We start from the raw sequence: 17,322 nt of genomic DNA, 5'->3' as shown, positions 1-17,322 counted from the left end.
TATATATATATATATATATATATATATATATATATGAAAATAAAGTCTTATAGATTTTCTATGTACATGTTTCTTTGGACTCCTCTACACAAAAATTATAAATTATATATATATCAACCAATTTCAATCAACCAAATCAATTTCTTATCCTCCGTAGGCATAAAAAAAGTCTAACTCATATGTATTAATGTGTGCAGCCTGCAACAGATGTGTTTTGCTAGTAGAACTTGGCTGTAACAGTTTCCCTCTGACCAACCAATCAGAGGACGCTAAAATGCTGGCGCTATTCTGGGCCAGCTAGCTTGCTCTGATTGGGTAAAGAAACAGCTATTTTTTAAGGAGACTATGGTACATCAGCCAGCAATACTGACTTTGCAGGCTCTGGGCAGATTAGATTGACATGGCAGCAAATAGAGGCTGAAATCTGATTGGGAAAAAAAATCTAACATCCACATCCACTTACCGGAAGCAGTGCAGCCAAAAGAAACGCTACAAAATTAAGAGAAAAAACTGTTGGAAATAAATGAATACAATTTCATGGAACAAATATTATAATTAAGATTATAAATGTAGATCAGTGCTTCTAATAGTGTTTTTTTTACTGTTGAATATGTAACTATAAATGTCTATTATATAAATAAAATGTATAATTACATATTCAACAGTTAAAATAAATATGGAAAAGTTTGGAAACACCTTGTCTATAATTTTTGAGAGACGTGCATTTTTTTTGTTTTTTATTCCCGACAAACTTTCCACAAAGTCCATAAAGATTTAAGACCAAATTTAACTAACTAAAGATTTACAGTTTCAGGCATAACATTATGACCACCTGACTAATATTGTGTTGATCCTTTTGCTGCTAAAACCGTTTTGACCTGTCGAGCATTAACTTCTTCAGCAATTTAAGCTACAGGAGCTCGTCTGTTGGATCGAACCACTCGGACCAGCCTTTGCTTCCTACATGCATCAGTAATCATTGACTGCCCATGTCCCTGTTGGAACCACACCTAACAGGTGTCATGATGAATAGATAATCGTTTATTCACGTCACTGGTCATAATGTTACAATGGCATAATGTAATACCTGCTCAGTGTATATGAACAAATATATAAATACACACCTTGGTACAAAAACATAGTAGTTAGAGTTAAACTTTATTTTCATTAAAAAATTCCATCTTGGCTCCAGGCAGTTAGTCTCTCCAAACATTAGGCTGAAATACTTTGTCATGCTTCTTGTAAAACTTGCCAAAGGTACCCTTAGATTTCTTTCTGACCTTGCAATTCAGTTCATCCCAGAGCAGTTCAATAGGATTTGGGTGAGGTGACTGACCAGTTTACTCTCTAAATGACTACATGCTTCAGGTCATGTTGTATATTGAAGTTGTTCCAATAAACTACAGTCCAGATGGAATTGCATGGTGTTGAATTATTGTATGCTAGTTATGCAAGTTCAGTATTCTTTTTACTTGAAATAAATCTCCAACCTTCCTTGCACCTCCATTGTTTGACTGTAGGTGCAGAACAGCTGGGTAACAAATCATCTCTTCTGTTCTCTGTCTTACAAAAGTACTTCTGTTATAGCCAAAAACGACAAACTTGAATCATTCACTGTCTAATTATTGTATGTTTTCGACTTTTACATAGTCTGTTGCACATAAACAAAGTTTATAAACTTGACAGGCACTGCATGTTTAAGAAATTAAAGTTTTTATAGTCAAAACACCATTTCCAGTCAAAATAATTGTGACAACTGATGGGGAAACACTGATTTGCCATGTAGGTTTCATTTATTTAACTTAAATTGAGCATAATTTATAAAAATGCATTTTTAGTTGTTACACAGGTTTGACTAACTAAGCGATTACTAGTCTGTAGAGAACTACTTAGACATTATTTATGTAGTGCAAAAAAATATTACAAGATCCATAACAACTGATTTTCGCAGTAATTATCCATGTCAAAATAAAATCACACGTTATAATTATTTAACTATTTTAATTTTATAAAAGAATGAATTCAGTTCACTGTTCACCACTTTACTCATAAACTGCAATGCATCTATAACAAACATAAATTGCTTTAATAAGACAATAAACACCTGATGTTTCCAGTGATCATCTGGAAAAATATTATAGAAAATATCCAGCATCTTCTTTTCAGTGGAGAGCACATCAGTTTTTTATGCCTTTCAATCACTGAATTTGGTGCTCAAGTAAAAAAAATCAGCAAGCTGTGTGTTTGCCACAAACCCACTTGAGGTTAGGTATATGTCCGAGTTCAAACAGAATGACGGCAGTGTGCCAGCTACACTGGCACGCATACGCCCGTGCGCCTCGTCTCCTCTTTAGCTTCACTTGCAGCTTGTTACAGTCCGGCATGTTGTTTCTACAAGACACAACATATGTTGCAAACATGTTATGTTACAAAGCGTTTCACTACATGTCGTACTCTGAATGTGTACGTGACAAATACAATTTGAATTGGAAATATGCGTACAGACACACACACAAACATTTCTGCAAATCTTTGAAATTTCAGAATGAATGCAGAAATAATTAAGCCTGAAAAGCAATAACAAGCATATCCAAAGTGGTAAAACAAAATCTGTGTGCACAGTTTACAAAGCATTGTGTCTTGTAAAGGTGCACCTGCTAATAAGTTAAGCATTTAACTATTGGCATCATAGTTATCACTAGTGGTTAACTGTAACAAGTTTTCTACATCTCGCCCTCATTCACTTCTTGTACTTGTTGCGTTCCACATGGAAATTGTTTCCTGGTATAACCAGGATGATTTATTCTGATAAGTATTAAACATCTAGTGACATTTCAAACCCACACAGTAAAGTACTGTTTCAATTCTACTTGTGTAGACTATAAACAAACGGTTTTTGCACACAAACTACACTCTAACAGCATTTTGTCTGGTTAAATACACCGGAAACAAACTCACATTTGGCCCCATCTTTTACAACTCACTCTTGCTTAATTGTGTCACTGCATGAAGTCAATAATGGAATAATTGCAGCTGTAATCATATCAAAGAAATACTAAAAATAAACCTGTTAAACATTAAGTAAAATAGAACAACCAGACAAAGCCTGCGGTAAGAAAATGCTGCAGTAACGTGGAAAATGTATTTATCAGATAGTCTGCATTTTCATGTTTCCACATCAGTGGCGTTCTTACTTCACACTCTCTTAATGTACTACGGCATACTTATTTTCTGTCTCGTTTTTAATTTGTGCAATGACACAGATGCCATTACAGTATCCAATATTGATAGAAATTTATGTTTTAAATTGAACAAGATAAATGCAGATAATGCAGTTTGTGCATAGGCACATCAACTAATACTGCCCTCTCCTGGCTAAAGAGCATTACCCAAATAATACACCACCATACCTGAAAAACAGATAGTCACAGGAAGAGTCCCACTCCTGATCGTCAAACATAACGACACGAAAGTCACAAGATGTACATCTTAATCGGTCACAAACCCTATGAAAGTAGATAAAGTGAATTATATTGTATTTGTTTCCTGTCTAATTATACACAGATAGTGATAGAAAGTTATACACATTCTAAGACAACCAATTTTGCAACAAATCCTTTCTGAATTTCCAGAAACATGAGCAATTAATAACAGGAGTAATATTGGGAGACAGACAGTCGTCTCAGCATAAATGGCAGAAATGTTATTAATTACAATTAAACACCAGCATATAAGAAACACAGAGAGAGGTCATCACAGAATAAAGGTCATAGTCGATCTCTTATAAGCAGGTTCATGCTGCAGACCTGAAATACGTTACGATAACACTCACTTTTGCGTAACACTTGTTCCCACACCCCTCGCTATAGCGCTTCCACCCAAACACACAGGGGAACACCTGTTACAAACACACAAAACAAATGCTTTAAGACTACATGAAAGAGCCAATCAGAAATTATATTCTAGACCTCAATTTCACTTTGATTAATGCTCTAGTTTCCCCTGTTTTTTTTTTTTTATATAAACAATTTATAGACAGTAACTGATTAAGTCTCTGGATCACCACACACCCTTGCTGACTGCCCAGGAATTCGAAGTATAAAAAACACAACAATCTACTTACGTTTTTAAAGCGGTTTGAGAACAAGACTCCACAGAGCAGGTTTTAGATAAAACAGGTCTCTGTTAATATATGGAGAAAGAAAGAGTTAAACACTGTGCACAGGAATCGATGACGTTCCCAAATTATCCGGCATGCAGTAAAAAAAAAACATTTACATACTCACGTGTGAACTGGAAGCCGGATAATCATCATCAAGTATTTCTTGAAGCACAGCTTCGATGTCATCAACTCCTTCAACTTTATATGTATCTGAAATGCTGGCAATAAATGAGCACCTTAGTTTAGTGTTCTACAAAAAAAATACAAAATAAATTCTCATGTGGCCAGAAACTGACCCAGACAAATGCAAGTCCACGACCCAGACACATAGACGGAGAGAGACAGACAACTTTATTTATCCCAGGGGTAAATTATAATTTTACATAGCCAGTTCAAAGACATACAACAAAGTAGACGAAAAAAGATGTAAAAGGAAATTAAGCATGGGTACATGAAAAGATCACAATGAGAAAGCAGGTAGATTTATTATTTAAATCAAAAGCAATGATACACTGTTTACAATAGTGCTGTCAGGTGAAAATCTGAGAACTGCCCATTAAGGTGCATTAACGATGTAAAACTTGATTGTACATATAGGTGGGAACTTTGCAAGTTGTAACATTAATAAAGAGAGCGAATAAAAGCACATGATCATATTAGTGCCATCATATGGACTACCAAAGAGACTGTAGATTAGGGGCATTGATGGTAACAGAGAAATTGCTGGGTTGCAGTTGCTCACAGTACAATTAAAGTTAATTAATAAAATAAAATAAAATCTACTACCAACCCCAAGCACTCCAGGGGAGTTCCCAATATTGACCTAGCCTTCTTGAGTTTGTTGATTTGTCCCTGCAGAAAGCAGGAAAAAGAAAGCAGAAAATTCGTCCTACACACTTCACATTTTTGGTACAGATCACACTTCCCTGCTTTAACACACGCACACCCACACTGCAACCAAGATAATGATTGCAATGGATTTGCTGTAGGTTAGACACATGATGCTTCTCCACCTTCCGCTAAAGGGTGTCCCCCAGGTGCTCAATAGGGTTCAGGTCTGGATACATACTTGGCCACATTGTTTGGGGTCGTTGTTATGTTGAAAAAATAGGGTTCGGCCCAGTTTCTAAAGGGAGGGCATCGTTTTCAGCTTCAGAATGTCATAGTACATGTTGAAATCCATGTTTCCCTCAATGAACTACAGCTCTCCAGTACCAGCAGCTCTCATGCAGCCCCAGACCATGATGCTACCACCACCATGCTTGACTCCAAGGCAAGACACAAATATCTTGGTTCCCCTCACCAGGACGTCGCCACACATGCTGGACACCATCTGAGCCAAACAAGTTTATGTTAATGTCATCAGACCACAGGATGGTTACAGTAAGTTATGCTCTTGGACAGGTTGTCTGCAGCAAACTGTTTGTGGGCTTTCTTGTGAGCCAGCTCCATAAGAGGCTCCTTCTGGGATGATGACCATGCAAATCGACTTGTTGCAGTGTGCAGCGTGTGGCCTGAGCACTTACAAGCGGACCTTCTGCTTCTGCAACCTCTAAAGTAATGCTGGCAGCACTCATGAGTCTGTTTTTTGAAGCATGTTTCTGCAGCTGATGCACAGAATGAGGACTCAACTTCTTTGATCGACTATTGCGAGGCCTTTTCCGAGTGGAACTCATCTTGGAAAAAACTCTGTATGACCCTGGTCACTGTACTGTAACTCAGTTTCAGGGTCTGATCTTCTTATAGACGTGTTAGAAGAAGGAAAAACGGGCAAGCGTAAGAAAATGAGCGATTTTGACAAATTGTGATGACGAGACGACTGGGTCAAAACATCTCCAAAACTGCAGTTCTTGTGGGATGTTCTCGGTCTGCAGTGGTCAGTATCTATCAAAGTGGTCCAAGAAAGGTACAGTGGTGAAACGGTGACAGGGTCATGAGCAGCCAAGGCTCATTGACGCATAGGGAAGTGAAAGCTGGTCTGTAACTGCTGAAGATGTTAATGCTGGTATTGCTTGAAGGACTGTTTTGGTAGCAAAAGGGGGACCAACACAATATTATACAGGTGGTCATAATGTTATGGCTGGTCGGTCATAACAGACAACAGTCTGTAACTGTAAGTTCACTTAATGTTATGTGAAATGAAAATCAATGGGTGCAAATACAAGGTAGAATAATGTTACCTGGCTGCAGGGCGAGCTAACCAATTATGGCTACATAATTAAAAGACTGTATTATCTAGGTATCGTGATGTGCACAGCAATTTAAGAACAAATCAAGAAAGATGTCCACAATCCATTATAAGATGCGATAGGGACATAAGCAGGTTGCAGTTAGACATGTGGTAATGTGTGTACCTGTGCACGAAGTCTTTACTTCTTTGTTGTCCATGGTTGTCTTGTTCTGCTTTTACAGTGCATGATGAAGCTCGATGCGACACAGAAATCTCTCGACAAAACTTTGCTTCCACCTCGTCTAACAGCGCGTCCAAACTGTCCGCCATCTTTGGGTTGTGTTCCAATCCCTCAGTGTGCTCCCTTCTAGGAGATTTAGGGATTTCCGCCAATTCACAAGTCCATCGAATCCGTAATTCGGAGTCTATGCAGTGTTAAAGTTGATGGGTTGATTATTGTCTCGTCTAATAATTTGACTCCATAAAAAGCTGTTTCCGACCTCTATTGACGTTAAAGCGCCCAATCAAATTGCACCATGCGGGATGAATCGGAAATAATGGTATAAGAACGCTGTAAATAAGGGGTGTCCAAACTTTTTCCTGACAGTGTACAAAAAAATACACTAAGGACCAGGACACTCACAAGACGTGATGTATACTGCCTCACTTTTAATGCACTAATATTGGTAAAAATCAATCAAATGCAGGTAAATTACGTTTAGTAATTAAATATGTTTGAAGAAAGGGGAAAAAAGCCTCCATTACAGCTCTCCATTAGTAGATTTTTATTAAATTTTTTACAAAAAGGTTGGCAGGTAATTCTTTAATTAACAGACTGGCTCGTCTCTTTCGTTCCGCCATTTCTGGTGACCCTGAGCAAATTTTTTTCTTTGCTTGCTTGCGTTGTGGAGGCGCTGCCTTGTTCAAGACAGTAGCTCCACCTAGTGTTAAAACCCATAAGTACAATACATTACGCGCAAATATTATGTGAGGGCATTAGACCATTATATGTTAAGACTTTAATATAAGCCAAATAAAAATGGATGGCGGCCATAGTTTGGACATCCCTGCTGTAACGGCTCCCACAATACTCCAAGTGTCGTTCGTTTATTTGTGCTTTATCTATAGTAGCATATTTTGGAAAATCACTACGAAAGTGTCTATTTGCTGTTGTGTTGAGGAACATTTATATAAGAACGTGTGTCTGGCGCCGCCTAGTGGAAACTGAAATAAGCAGGACAGCCTCTTTGTGGCTGCTATTTTACTAGTTATGTAAGCAGCTTTACCGCACGGATAGTGTTTTGTTTGGAGGTCTTGCTTTTACTTGGTGCAGCGTGTAGAGGGGCTGGTAGTACTTGAGTGGACAATGTATTTTGGGGGAACAAAAAGCAAATAAAAGACGACGTTGTCGGCAGGATTCGAACCTGCGCGGGGAGACCCCAATGGATTTCTAGTCCATCGCCTTAACCACTCGGCCACGACAACATGGAGGCAATGTCTACAAAGACAACTTTTAAAGAAATGGTAGAGTGTGGCATGTTTCTATATAAATATTTCATACATTCTTATTATTTGATAATTGATATTTGTATAGTAAATATATCGGTCTGGTCAGGATGGCGGTAGATAAAGTTTATGCCGGGAACACAGGACGAAACGGGAATACACAGAGATGACGTAGGACTTTAAGTGCTAAACATTAAAATACAATGTTGAAATAATAATAAGTATTAATGATGAGAAAATGATAAGTACTTAGACATAATAAGATATTACACTCACTACAAAAAAGATCAGTTCCCTGACCGGGAATCGAACCCGGGCCGCGGCGGTGAGAGCGCCGAATCCTAACCACTAGACCACCAGGGACATACAAAGCGTTCATTTTATATATATATATATATATACACACACACACACACACACACACACACACACACACACACACACACACACACACACACACACATACACATATATATATATATATATATACACATACATACATACATACATACATACACACACACACACACACACACATTTTATAAACATGCAAGCTCTTCCTGAAGAGGCAGCATGTCCCCGGTAGATGGCGTCATTTGTTGAGTATGGATCAACAACACTGCTGAATCTGGTCTATTATATTTGTATATTAAATTGGTCCCCTGGTGGTCTAGTGGTTAAGATGCAGCGCTGCGACCCGGGTTCGATTCCCGGTCAGGGAACCATCCCCAGCCACTCTTAGTGCCGGTCCCAAGCCCGGATAAATTGGGGAGGGTTGCGTTAGGAAGGGCATCCAGCGTAAAACATGTGCCAAATCAAACGTGCGGAGGATCCGCTGTGGCGACCCCTAACGGGCGAAAAGAAAGTTTATATTTGTATATTAAATTATAAACTATTCTGTAGTGAGAGAGCAAATTGCACCCCTCCAAACACTCTCTGACCATCACTCTACATCAACAGCACTTATGCTGCTATCGGACACTTTTTTTTTTTTGCAAATATCCACAATCAGCAATACACAAACAATAATTTATAAGTGGTCATTGTCTATAAAAATGAGTTAAAACTCAAACTGTATGACAAAAGTATTACTCTTTGTTTTTTTTTTCTGTAGATTCATTGTACAGACTGTCTCACTGATTTTAATCATGCCATAGCCAACATACATTTAAATGCATCCTCAAAGATGACTGTTCAGGCAGTTCAGCATAAGACAACATGCAAATTCTGTTATCACTTATGCAACAAAAATAATTAAATAGTTTTTAGATAAGATATTGCTTCCGAAGAGCTGTAATGTTTTTTCTGATTACTAACTTGGAAAACGGTAAGACATGAACATGCTCAGTATTCAGTAAGGAAGATGGTATTACTGCACAAGGCGATGGAATACAGCCATGCAATAAAACTAAAACGAATATAAAAAGAATATTTCTTATTACTGAAATAAAAGTTTGTTTTTATTTATTTACATGACAAAACCTGTTGACACTTATGACGTGTTTAATATAAGTCCTTAAACCACACATTACATGAAAGTTAATCCAATTCTTTACTGCTATTTAAAAAAAAGGCTATTAAAAAAAACTAAGTATTCATCCTGATGTAGTGGGCTAACACTTTTCATATTTAACAGACCACCAGTTTGTCTTGGTGCTGGTTATTCACATGTCCAGGTTCACATCTCTTAATCTGACAATAAACCGCTTCTGTATTAACTCTATTTAAACAAAACCAGGCTGTATTGTATTTTTAAGCTACCAAAAAAAAAAAGTAAAGAATAGATGTGTGTAAGGTTAGATTATAGAAATATTACAGCAAACCAAAAAAAATAGAAATAATTGCCATGGTACGTAAAGTATAATGTGTATAAAAAGTCAATCAATCAATCAATCAAACTTTATTTATAAAGCGCATTACAACCACCAACAGAAGCACAAGGCGCTTTCCAGTAAAGCAAAAAATAAATATTAAAAATAAAGTAAAAATTTAATTAAAAGTAATATATAAAAAAATAAATAAATACTTAAAAAATAAGATACAATGAACATAAAATAGCAGTTGATTCAGGGCTACGTGTTAAAAGCTTGTCTGAATAAATGAGTTTTCAACTGCGATTTAAAAATACTCAGATCAGTGATGCATTGTATGTGTGCTGGAAGTGCATTCCACAGCGTTGGTCCCTGGACAGCAAATGATCGGCCTCCAAACTTTTTATACTTGCATTTTGGAACAACCAGAGAGGTAAGTCCTGAGGAGCGGAGAGTTCTGGCTGGTTGGTAGACCTTTAATAATTCGGCAAGGTATGTCAGGGCCAGATCATTGATTGCCTTGAACACAAACAGCAGGACCTTATACTCCACCCTAAACCGCACCGGAAGCCAATGAAGCGAGCGGAGGACAGGGGTGATGTGGGAGCACTTGGAGGTGTTGGTGAGAAGAGGAGCTGCCGCGTTTTGTACCATTTGGAGCCGACTTAAAAGTGATTGGTTAAGTCCAGTATAAAGGGCATTACAATAGTCAATCCTCGAGCTGATGAAGGCATGTATAGCTTTTTCAAGGTCAGCTTTGGACAAGAATGATTTGACCTTGCTGAGGAGCATTAGCTGAAAAAAGCTCGCCTTCACTACTGCACTGATCTGCTTATCAAAGTGCATACTTTGGTCAAAAATAACACCCAGGTTACGCACGGTAGGTGCAGACTGAGGTGTAAGAGGACCAAAACTCAGTGAACTGCTGGGTAAGTCCGAGCTAAACAGGATGTACTCAGTCTTTTCTTCATTTAGATGAAGGAAGTTCTGGGAAAGCCACTGTTTAACATCCTGAAGGCATCTATGGAGAGGGTCCAATGCACCCAATGGGTCCAAAAAGTTTATATATTTATAGTTAATTAAAATGTATTCATGATTTGTCATTATGCTTTTTTTGTTGTTATATTAGGCAGATATTAAATATAAAAATAAGATATGTGAGAGCACACAAGTTTTACATTTTCTGTGATATTCAGAACTCTGAAAATTACAGATTTTCATGAACCAAAAATTCGTTTTGGTCTTGCATGTACAACAACCACAATAATTTTTAATTGAATTTATCTATTTATTAATTTATTCTGCAAATTTACCCAGACTGCCACATGTAGTGTAAATGCAATAACAAAAAAAATAAACAATGACAGTAGAATCAACAACAATAATGTGCAAGTAAGCATATAAAAAAATAGAATTAATATTAGTATTGTCATTGTCGTCATTATTATTATTTTATTATTAATACAATCAATTTAGTAATTAGTGCAAAAATAGCCCTTTACCTTAAAATGGGCCAAAAGGTATAAAAATTACTGCATAATTTAAAAACAAGAAATATTCTACTGACAGGTTAATTCAACACCCATCGCACAGGCCTTATACAGACAATTATAACACCAAGACATAAAAAGAAAATATAGTGTGTACTAACACCTGCCCAGCTTTTCTCCTCTAATCATCCTGGCAAATTTCCACTATACACACAATTGTGGTGCCAGGGCTAGAAGTTAGAATCCTTTCGCCATTTTGAAAATGCTTTTGGTACCAGATTTGCACATTTTATATTCATCATCCAAGTTTTGCCTTTTCTGTATAACTGTGCAAAATTTAAGTTGAAATGTTTAGCTTAAATAAATTAAAGCAATGATGCATAGTACAATTCAGCAGGATAACTCCACCTCAGTCTTCTCCGCAATCTCCTCCTCCTCAGTACCTCTGGAAGGAACACCATACATGTCCAAAATGCACTTTTACTTCTGAACTATATCTGCTCATTAGATAATGTCCACATAGCACCATTTTTCATACATTCACGTGTTCATACATTCATTAATCACTTCTCCTTCCTCTTCTGTGACTGGATGAGACCATGATGATTTTGTCACACATATTGCTGCGGTAAAATGCTGCATACAATTCCTTTGGATTCCATTTTAATGATTGAGTGTTTCATTTGATGTATTTTTTTCGATGTTTCTTTTGAGAACTTGCTTTTGTGTTTTAATAATGTGTTCTTCAGTGTTTTCTGAAGAAAAAGAAAACATTAAAATAAATAATTTGGAAGTATATTGACATTGGCATGTTTAATAACATATTTTGCATATTGCACGGATATTTACTTCCTGGTCTTTTAAAAGACTGTATTTGTTTGCTTGGTTTCAATTATTCTACAAACCAGAGCAAAAAAAAAAGGCAAAAAAAAGTGTTACTTACATAACTTACATACAGCATCAGCAAGGCCACTATAAGTAAAGAAATGGCCAGTATTTCATAAAATGTATCCTGGTAATTTGATGTTCCAATATCATTATTGTAACCATCTAAGGAGGACAAAACAAAGGTTTAGTTACAATCAACATTGCACTTCTGGCAGAAACACATAAGCATGGTTGAATTCAGGTGTCCCCATGATGACCCATACCCCTAATATGCAGAACTCTATAGCAGAGTATCTGCTGCCAAAAGTATTAACATTTAAATAGGTGAAAAAGCCTTCATTATCTCAGAACAAAAAATAAATGAAAATAATAATAAGTCAAGAACCATTTTTGAAGAGTGCCAAAGGTTTTCAGTAATAAGTATGGTTCGTTGAATAATGAATGGTTCATAGCTTGCAAAAGGGTTCTATTTACCCAATTTACCTAGGTCGAAGAAAGGTTTCTCCAAAGTGTAAAATTTGTAAAAGGTTTTTACTTTTTTATGTAAGTCTACAGGCTACATGTTTTTATTCCAGTCAGTATATGATAAGAGCTTCAGATTTCAATTTGTCACTTGAAACCATGTGTCATGTCTTTACACTTACCATAGACCATGAGATCAATCTCTCCCTCCTGATGCTGATGACCAACAGGAGCAGACAATAAGCACAGATATCTCCCAGAATCCTGAAGCGTCACATTAGGCAAAACAAGGCTGTGTGAATCCGCTAACAGCATTACATCTTGCTGCACGCCTTTGTATCTATGAACAGTGTTGTTATGATGGGAAAGCTTCTTCAGCACTAGCCCAGTTAACAGGCGAGAGGGAGCATCACTGACCTGAGAAATAAAATGCATTGAATGAAATTAATTTATTGATCAGGTCAATTGACCTACTTAATAACAAGCAAAAGAACACTGATGACACCTTCTCTTTTATTTGGAAACAACTGAACACCCAGGATATGTCTCACCATGTTGAACCCAGAGTAAAAACTTAACTTTCCAAACATAACAAATTCAACAAATATATACGAATTAGTCGAGAAATTAATATACATTTATTCTCACTGATGCCAATGCGAGTTCAATTTACACTCTTTGGCCACTACGTTAGGTAAAACTAGCTTGTGCTAACACTCATTGCCCCTGTTATCAAGTTAAAGTAGGGAAGAACAGACAGCAGCGCTAATTCACATTTACCGTATTTAAAAGACAGGTGATGTCATGGAAGTGTAATGATGTTCACAAATGACGGGAATAAACATTTTATTTTGTGACTATTGGCATTTTTTTTATTTTTTTTTATTTTTTTTTTTATAAGATCTATTGTGGCTTATTCATTTCATTCATTCAATTCATTCATTTATTAATGTAAATTATCAAACTATAGTCAGAACATCAGAGAGACCTGAAACTAACTACAGATTTAGGGATATTAGGACAGGGAAAAAAGTCGACTATGGAAACAGAATGTTCAATCAGAAATAGGCATAGAAACATGTTTATCCTCCATGTGTTCAGAGATCTTATATTTTTACTAATTGACTTTTAATGGTTGAATATCTCAGTATATATGTGATACAGTATAACAGACAGAAAAAGTCAGTAATTGTAGAACCACCACTAAGTGTACATCGGTCCAAAGTGTACAAAGGTTAAAATGAGTGTAGCTCAAGGTGGTCCAAACCTTTTGTCTAAGAACAACCCCACATCCCATATGAAACCAAGACACACATACAAAGCATAACGAATGACATTACTGAGGTCAAACTGGAATTAAGATTCTGGGAGTGCATGTCCAGGTAAGCTTACCCTGTACCAGATGACTGACTTGTACTGGACTCCAGGCTTGGACTTGGCCAAGCAGTGCAGAAGTGCATCTTCACCACAGATAGATTGGGTCACACGATTCATCCTGCTATCATCACTTCTGACTCCTACACCTGTGTACATTTAGGACAAAAATTCATCAAAAAATCACAAAAAAATCACATTCGTGGCCAAAACACCACCAACAACAACAACGTCTAAAGAAATATATCAAAACTAGTGAAAGATTAGTCATGCTTACCAAATGTGAGGAGCAGGATTAAGGACAAAGCATTATTATTTCCCATGGCTGTGGCAGTGAGACAGACAGAAGTGCACTTTACTACTCTCCCTTTTAATACTCGACCAAAAAATGAAACCAAGATATGGGGGAATCCCAAACAGAAAAAAAAAAAAGCAAATAGGTGGCGTCACCGAGCACTTCTCTGAGGTTGCTTATAATGACAGCACGGATTCTGTTTACTGTAGCGATTTGTGGTAAGTAATAACCCTTAAGATCTTTATTTAAAAAAATCTTCGAAACGTCGATAAAAGACAGCGAACGCGACCTATGTCGCTCTTTCTCATCCGTAATCTTTATAAAAACGCACCGATTCCGCATTTTTGCCTCCTAACCACGTTACGTCAGTGTCATTTTCGTCATGGAGCGACGACAAGGCCATTTTAAGGAACTTGCTTTTGTAGAACTCAATTTTAACGTTATTTCGACAGCGCTTTAGGCGTGAAGTTAGTAAATAAACCACTTGTTTAATAGGTCGAGAATATCACGTGTAGCACGTGACCAACTCAGACCTGTCTGCTTTACCTACTGTATATTTGGCAGACATTTAGCTTTTAATGTGTATTAAAAGTATTTAAACACTGGTTTAAATACAGGCTTTTGTTTGTAAACAAATTTCACCTTTGCGTATAGATATTCTGAATATTGAATTACCCAACGCTGGGGAAATCCTCCTGGAAACCCCCCGAAGCACAGGGATTTTACCTCACACTCTAGAGTTCTGACACACCGAGAGTCCTCAAGCGGTTATTTACATGTTCACCACGTGGGTAGCAGCAGCAGGGGGAGGAAAAATAATAGTACTCTCCTGGGCAAAAAAACCCCTCCAAATTATAAACTTTAATAGTCTTTTAAAAAAGATATTGGTCAAAAAGTTCACGAGAATTAAAATAAAAATCCACCCCTGACCATTCCTGTATCATCTTTTACTTATTAAAGTTTGGTGAAAAGACAAAAACAGCCCTGAAGACAAACAAGACAACACATTACAGCAAATCAATGACTTCCAAAACACATATGGCAACAATTCAACTATCAAAGCCATTACCAATTGGTTTCCATTATGTGGGGTGCTTGTGTACATCAGTAAATCATTATCATCAAACCAAAAACACAAAAACTTTGATCTCATTGTCAAAATGGTGGGAACAAGATGTGAAAAACAAGTTGCCCAATGGTTTTACTGATCCTTATTGGTATTCACTATCAGAACATGTCCCTAATAAAAGGCAACAAATCACCAGTAGAGTGATTACAGTTTTTAATTCAAAGCAGCACAATTCCCATTATAACCATTAAATGTCTGGGTGTAAAAATAGCACACAACACTAAAAGATGTCTAAATGTACAAACCTTTTCAAATAATTTTTTTTTATTTAAAGATTAGTCATTGTTTTTGTTGCCGGCAAAACCAAAATGAAACCTGGATTAATAGAGAAATATTTAGCCAATGAAAACAAATAATGCTAAATATTAATAAAAATTCTTAATATCCTAACCCTACATTTCAAGTGACATTACATAAAAGCTTAATCTTTTGCCATCTCATCCCAAAGAGTAGTACTAGTATTTTACCAACTACAGCCAAAAACATAGACATAAATCTGTAATGTTTGAGCCCAGAAAAAAAAAAATAGGTAAGAGTTTCTTCTTACATCCTAAGACAAATGGAGAAATAAGGGAGAATATATAGGATTTTTTTATTTTATTTTAATAAAAATGAAACTATTATTTTGTTTTACAACCAGGTGTGAAAATGAGCTCACAAGGTTTAATTAGCTTTTCCAGATGTCTAAGCTTTGGCTTGCACTCTACAATATGACAATGGAGAAATGACATTGGATGGTGAAATATTGTACGTTTTCTGTTTTATTTTCTTTCTAGCTGTATCTGCCTCAGTGCCAGAAACCACTGAGATGTATTCCTGTCAAGAAAGTTCACAAACACTTAAGTCGGAGTCCGCAAGCAGAGACACAAATTGTGAACAAAACTGGAATGCTGAACACATTGTGAGGCACATATGCTATGATTTTAATGATCATATATATTGTTTTCACATCACTGATGAATTAGCTTCAGATAATATTTGACCAATGCCTGAAAGCCATAGCTTATGTGATGTATTTTTCTTAGCCCATAGGAACATTCGTTACTGGAAGTGTTGAGTGCCACAGCCCATGCATTAACTTGAAAGCTGGTGAAATGATCATTAGTGGTTGTGTCAATGCCAGTCTGACTGTTATATGTTATCAAGTAAGTCCACATTTGTCTCAATGGTCAGATTATTTTATTTATTTATTTAGAAGACATCACTTTTTAAATTCAATTTTACAGCCACATGTGACCGAATATCGAATACATTTTGTAGGTACGTATAATTTTTTTAATATTTCACTATATTAAGGTATGACAGCAAATATGTCATTGATTATTCTCTTTTTATTTACTTCAGTATTATTTTTGAATTTTAGGTCTTCAGATCAAACTTTCACCAAAAAAAGATTTTCCAGGAAGAGCACGCCATGGTAATGTATAAATACATCTAGAGTCTATATCTTGATATAATGTTACGTTTGCGGCATTTAGCAGACGTCCTTGTCCAGAGCGACAAACAAAAGTGCTTGAAATGAACACTTTTAACACAAATCACAACCTGTTTTTTTTTATTGTGGCATGTGTTTATATGTGGACAACTAACATATCTGCTCTTCACCAGGCATCTGTGCAAGTCTCCTACTGCTGCTGTTAATAGTTGTAGGACTCACCATCCATATTTTAAATGTTTTACCATAACACCATCAATTTTATGTATATATTATATGTGTATAAAAGAAAAGTGTGTATATGTTTATAAAGTTAATGTGAATAAATAATAAAAAAATTTAACTAAAGTTTTTTTTTTTTTTTAAGGTTGCATTAAAATTTACATTTTTTTCCATAATTAACATTCATAATTATTTTTCTTTCATAATTTACAGTTGCATCTGAAATGTTTAAAGCCATAGACTAAATGTTCTGTATTTAACCTAAATAAATCTTTCTATATATATATTTTTTAATTTACAGATCAATTCAATTAAAAATGGAAAAATAAATCTTACCTTACTTTTCTTTGATGAGTTCTTTAAGTCTTCTTATTTCTC

General features: G+C 36.2%; 3 protein-coding genes across 5 annotated transcripts; 1 reads left to right on the top strand and 2 right to left on the bottom strand.

Annotated features, from left to right (window-relative positions):
• Window positions 1-1,774: 1,774 nt before the first annotated feature.
• cfap418 (cilia and flagella associated protein 418) lies at window positions 1,775-7,232 on the bottom strand. 2 transcript variants are annotated; one of them, XM_083542665.1, is made up of 6 exons: window positions 6,517-7,226; window positions 4,287-4,380; window positions 4,124-4,182; window positions 3,833-3,898; window positions 3,411-3,506; window positions 1,775-2,391 (listed from the first exon to the last, which is right to left on the bottom strand). In XM_083542665.1, exons 1-6 carry the CDS (start codon window positions 6,660-6,662, stop codon window positions 2,229-2,231), a joined length of 624 nt encoding a protein of 207 aa, XP_083398791.1. In that variant the 5' UTR covers window positions 6,663-7,226; the 3' UTR covers window positions 1,775-2,228. The 2 variants fall into 2 exon arrangements, with proteins under 2 accessions (XP_083398791.1, XP_083398792.1); XM_083542666.1 differs by lacking the exon at window positions 3,411-3,506 and having other exon boundaries at window positions 6,517-7,232.
• A 3,684-nt stretch (window positions 7,233-10,916) lies between these two features.
• cd83 (CD83 molecule) lies at window positions 10,917-14,276 on the bottom strand. Its single transcript, XM_083554896.1, has 5 exons — window positions 14,141-14,276; window positions 13,882-14,012; window positions 12,672-12,906; window positions 12,083-12,189; window positions 10,917-11,894 (listed from the first exon to the last, which is right to left on the bottom strand). The coding sequence occupies exons 1-5, from the start codon at window positions 14,184-14,186 to the stop codon at window positions 11,751-11,753; spliced, it is 663 nt and encodes a 220-aa protein (XP_083411022.1). The 5' UTR covers window positions 14,187-14,276; the 3' UTR covers window positions 10,917-11,750.
• LOC310733561 (uncharacterized protein) lies at window positions 14,235-17,293 on the top strand. Of its 2 annotated transcripts, XM_083554906.1 has the most exons (6): window positions 14,235-14,376; window positions 16,064-16,188; window positions 16,313-16,432; window positions 16,514-16,547; window positions 16,651-16,704; window positions 16,896-17,293. In XM_083554906.1, the coding sequence occupies exons 1-6, from the start codon at window positions 14,340-14,342 to the stop codon at window positions 16,970-16,972; spliced, it is 447 nt and encodes a 148-aa protein (XP_083411032.1). In that variant the 5' UTR covers window positions 14,235-14,339; the 3' UTR covers window positions 16,973-17,293. The 2 variants fall into 2 exon arrangements, with proteins under 2 accessions (XP_083411032.1, XP_083411033.1); XM_083554907.1 differs by lacking the exon at window positions 16,514-16,547.
• Window positions 17,294-17,322: the final 29 nt, after the last annotated feature.

Source organism: Silurus aristotelis (genome assembly GCF_946808225.1).
Source record: "Silurus aristotelis genome assembly, chromosome: 1".
NCBI classification, from domain to species: Eukaryota; Metazoa; Chordata; class Actinopteri; order Siluriformes; family Siluridae; genus Silurus; species Silurus aristotelis.
This window is presented reverse-complemented; position numbering and strand designations above follow the sequence as displayed.

Coding starts and splice junctions, on each gene's coding strand:
- cd83 (XM_083554896.1), bottom strand. CDS start 14,186: ATGGGAAATAATAATGCTTTGTCCTTAATCCTGCTCCTCACATTTG. Junction 12,907..13,881: donor AGTCAGTCATCTGGTACAGG/GTAAGCTTACCT, acceptor TTTATTTCTCAG/GTCAGTGATGCTCCCTCTCG. Junction 11,895..12,082: donor TGATGCTGTATGTAAGTTAT/GTAAGTAACACT, acceptor CTTTTTCTTCAG/AAAACACTGAAGAACACATT.
- LOC310733561 (XM_083554906.1), top strand. CDS start 14,340: ATGACAGCACGGATTCTGTTTACTGTAGCGATTTGTG. Junction 14,377..16,063: donor GTTTACTGTAGCGATTTGTG/GTAAGTAATAAC, acceptor TTTTCTTTCTAG/CTGTATCTGCCTCAGTGCCA. Junction 16,433..16,513: donor TGACTGTTATATGTTATCAA/GTAAGTCCACAT, acceptor TCAATTTTACAG/CCACATGTGACCGAATATCG.
- cfap418 (XM_083542665.1), bottom strand. CDS start 6,662: ATGGCGGACAGTTTGGACGCGCTGTTAGACGAGGTGGAAGCAAAGTTT. Junction 4,183..4,286: donor ATCCGGCTTCCAGTTCACAC/GTGAGTATGTAA, acceptor ATATATTAACAG/AGACCTGTTTTATCTAAAAC. Junction 3,899..4,123: donor TCTCAAACCGCTTTAAAAAC/GTAAGTAGATTG, acceptor TGTTTGTAACAG/GTGTTCCCCTGTGTGTTTGG.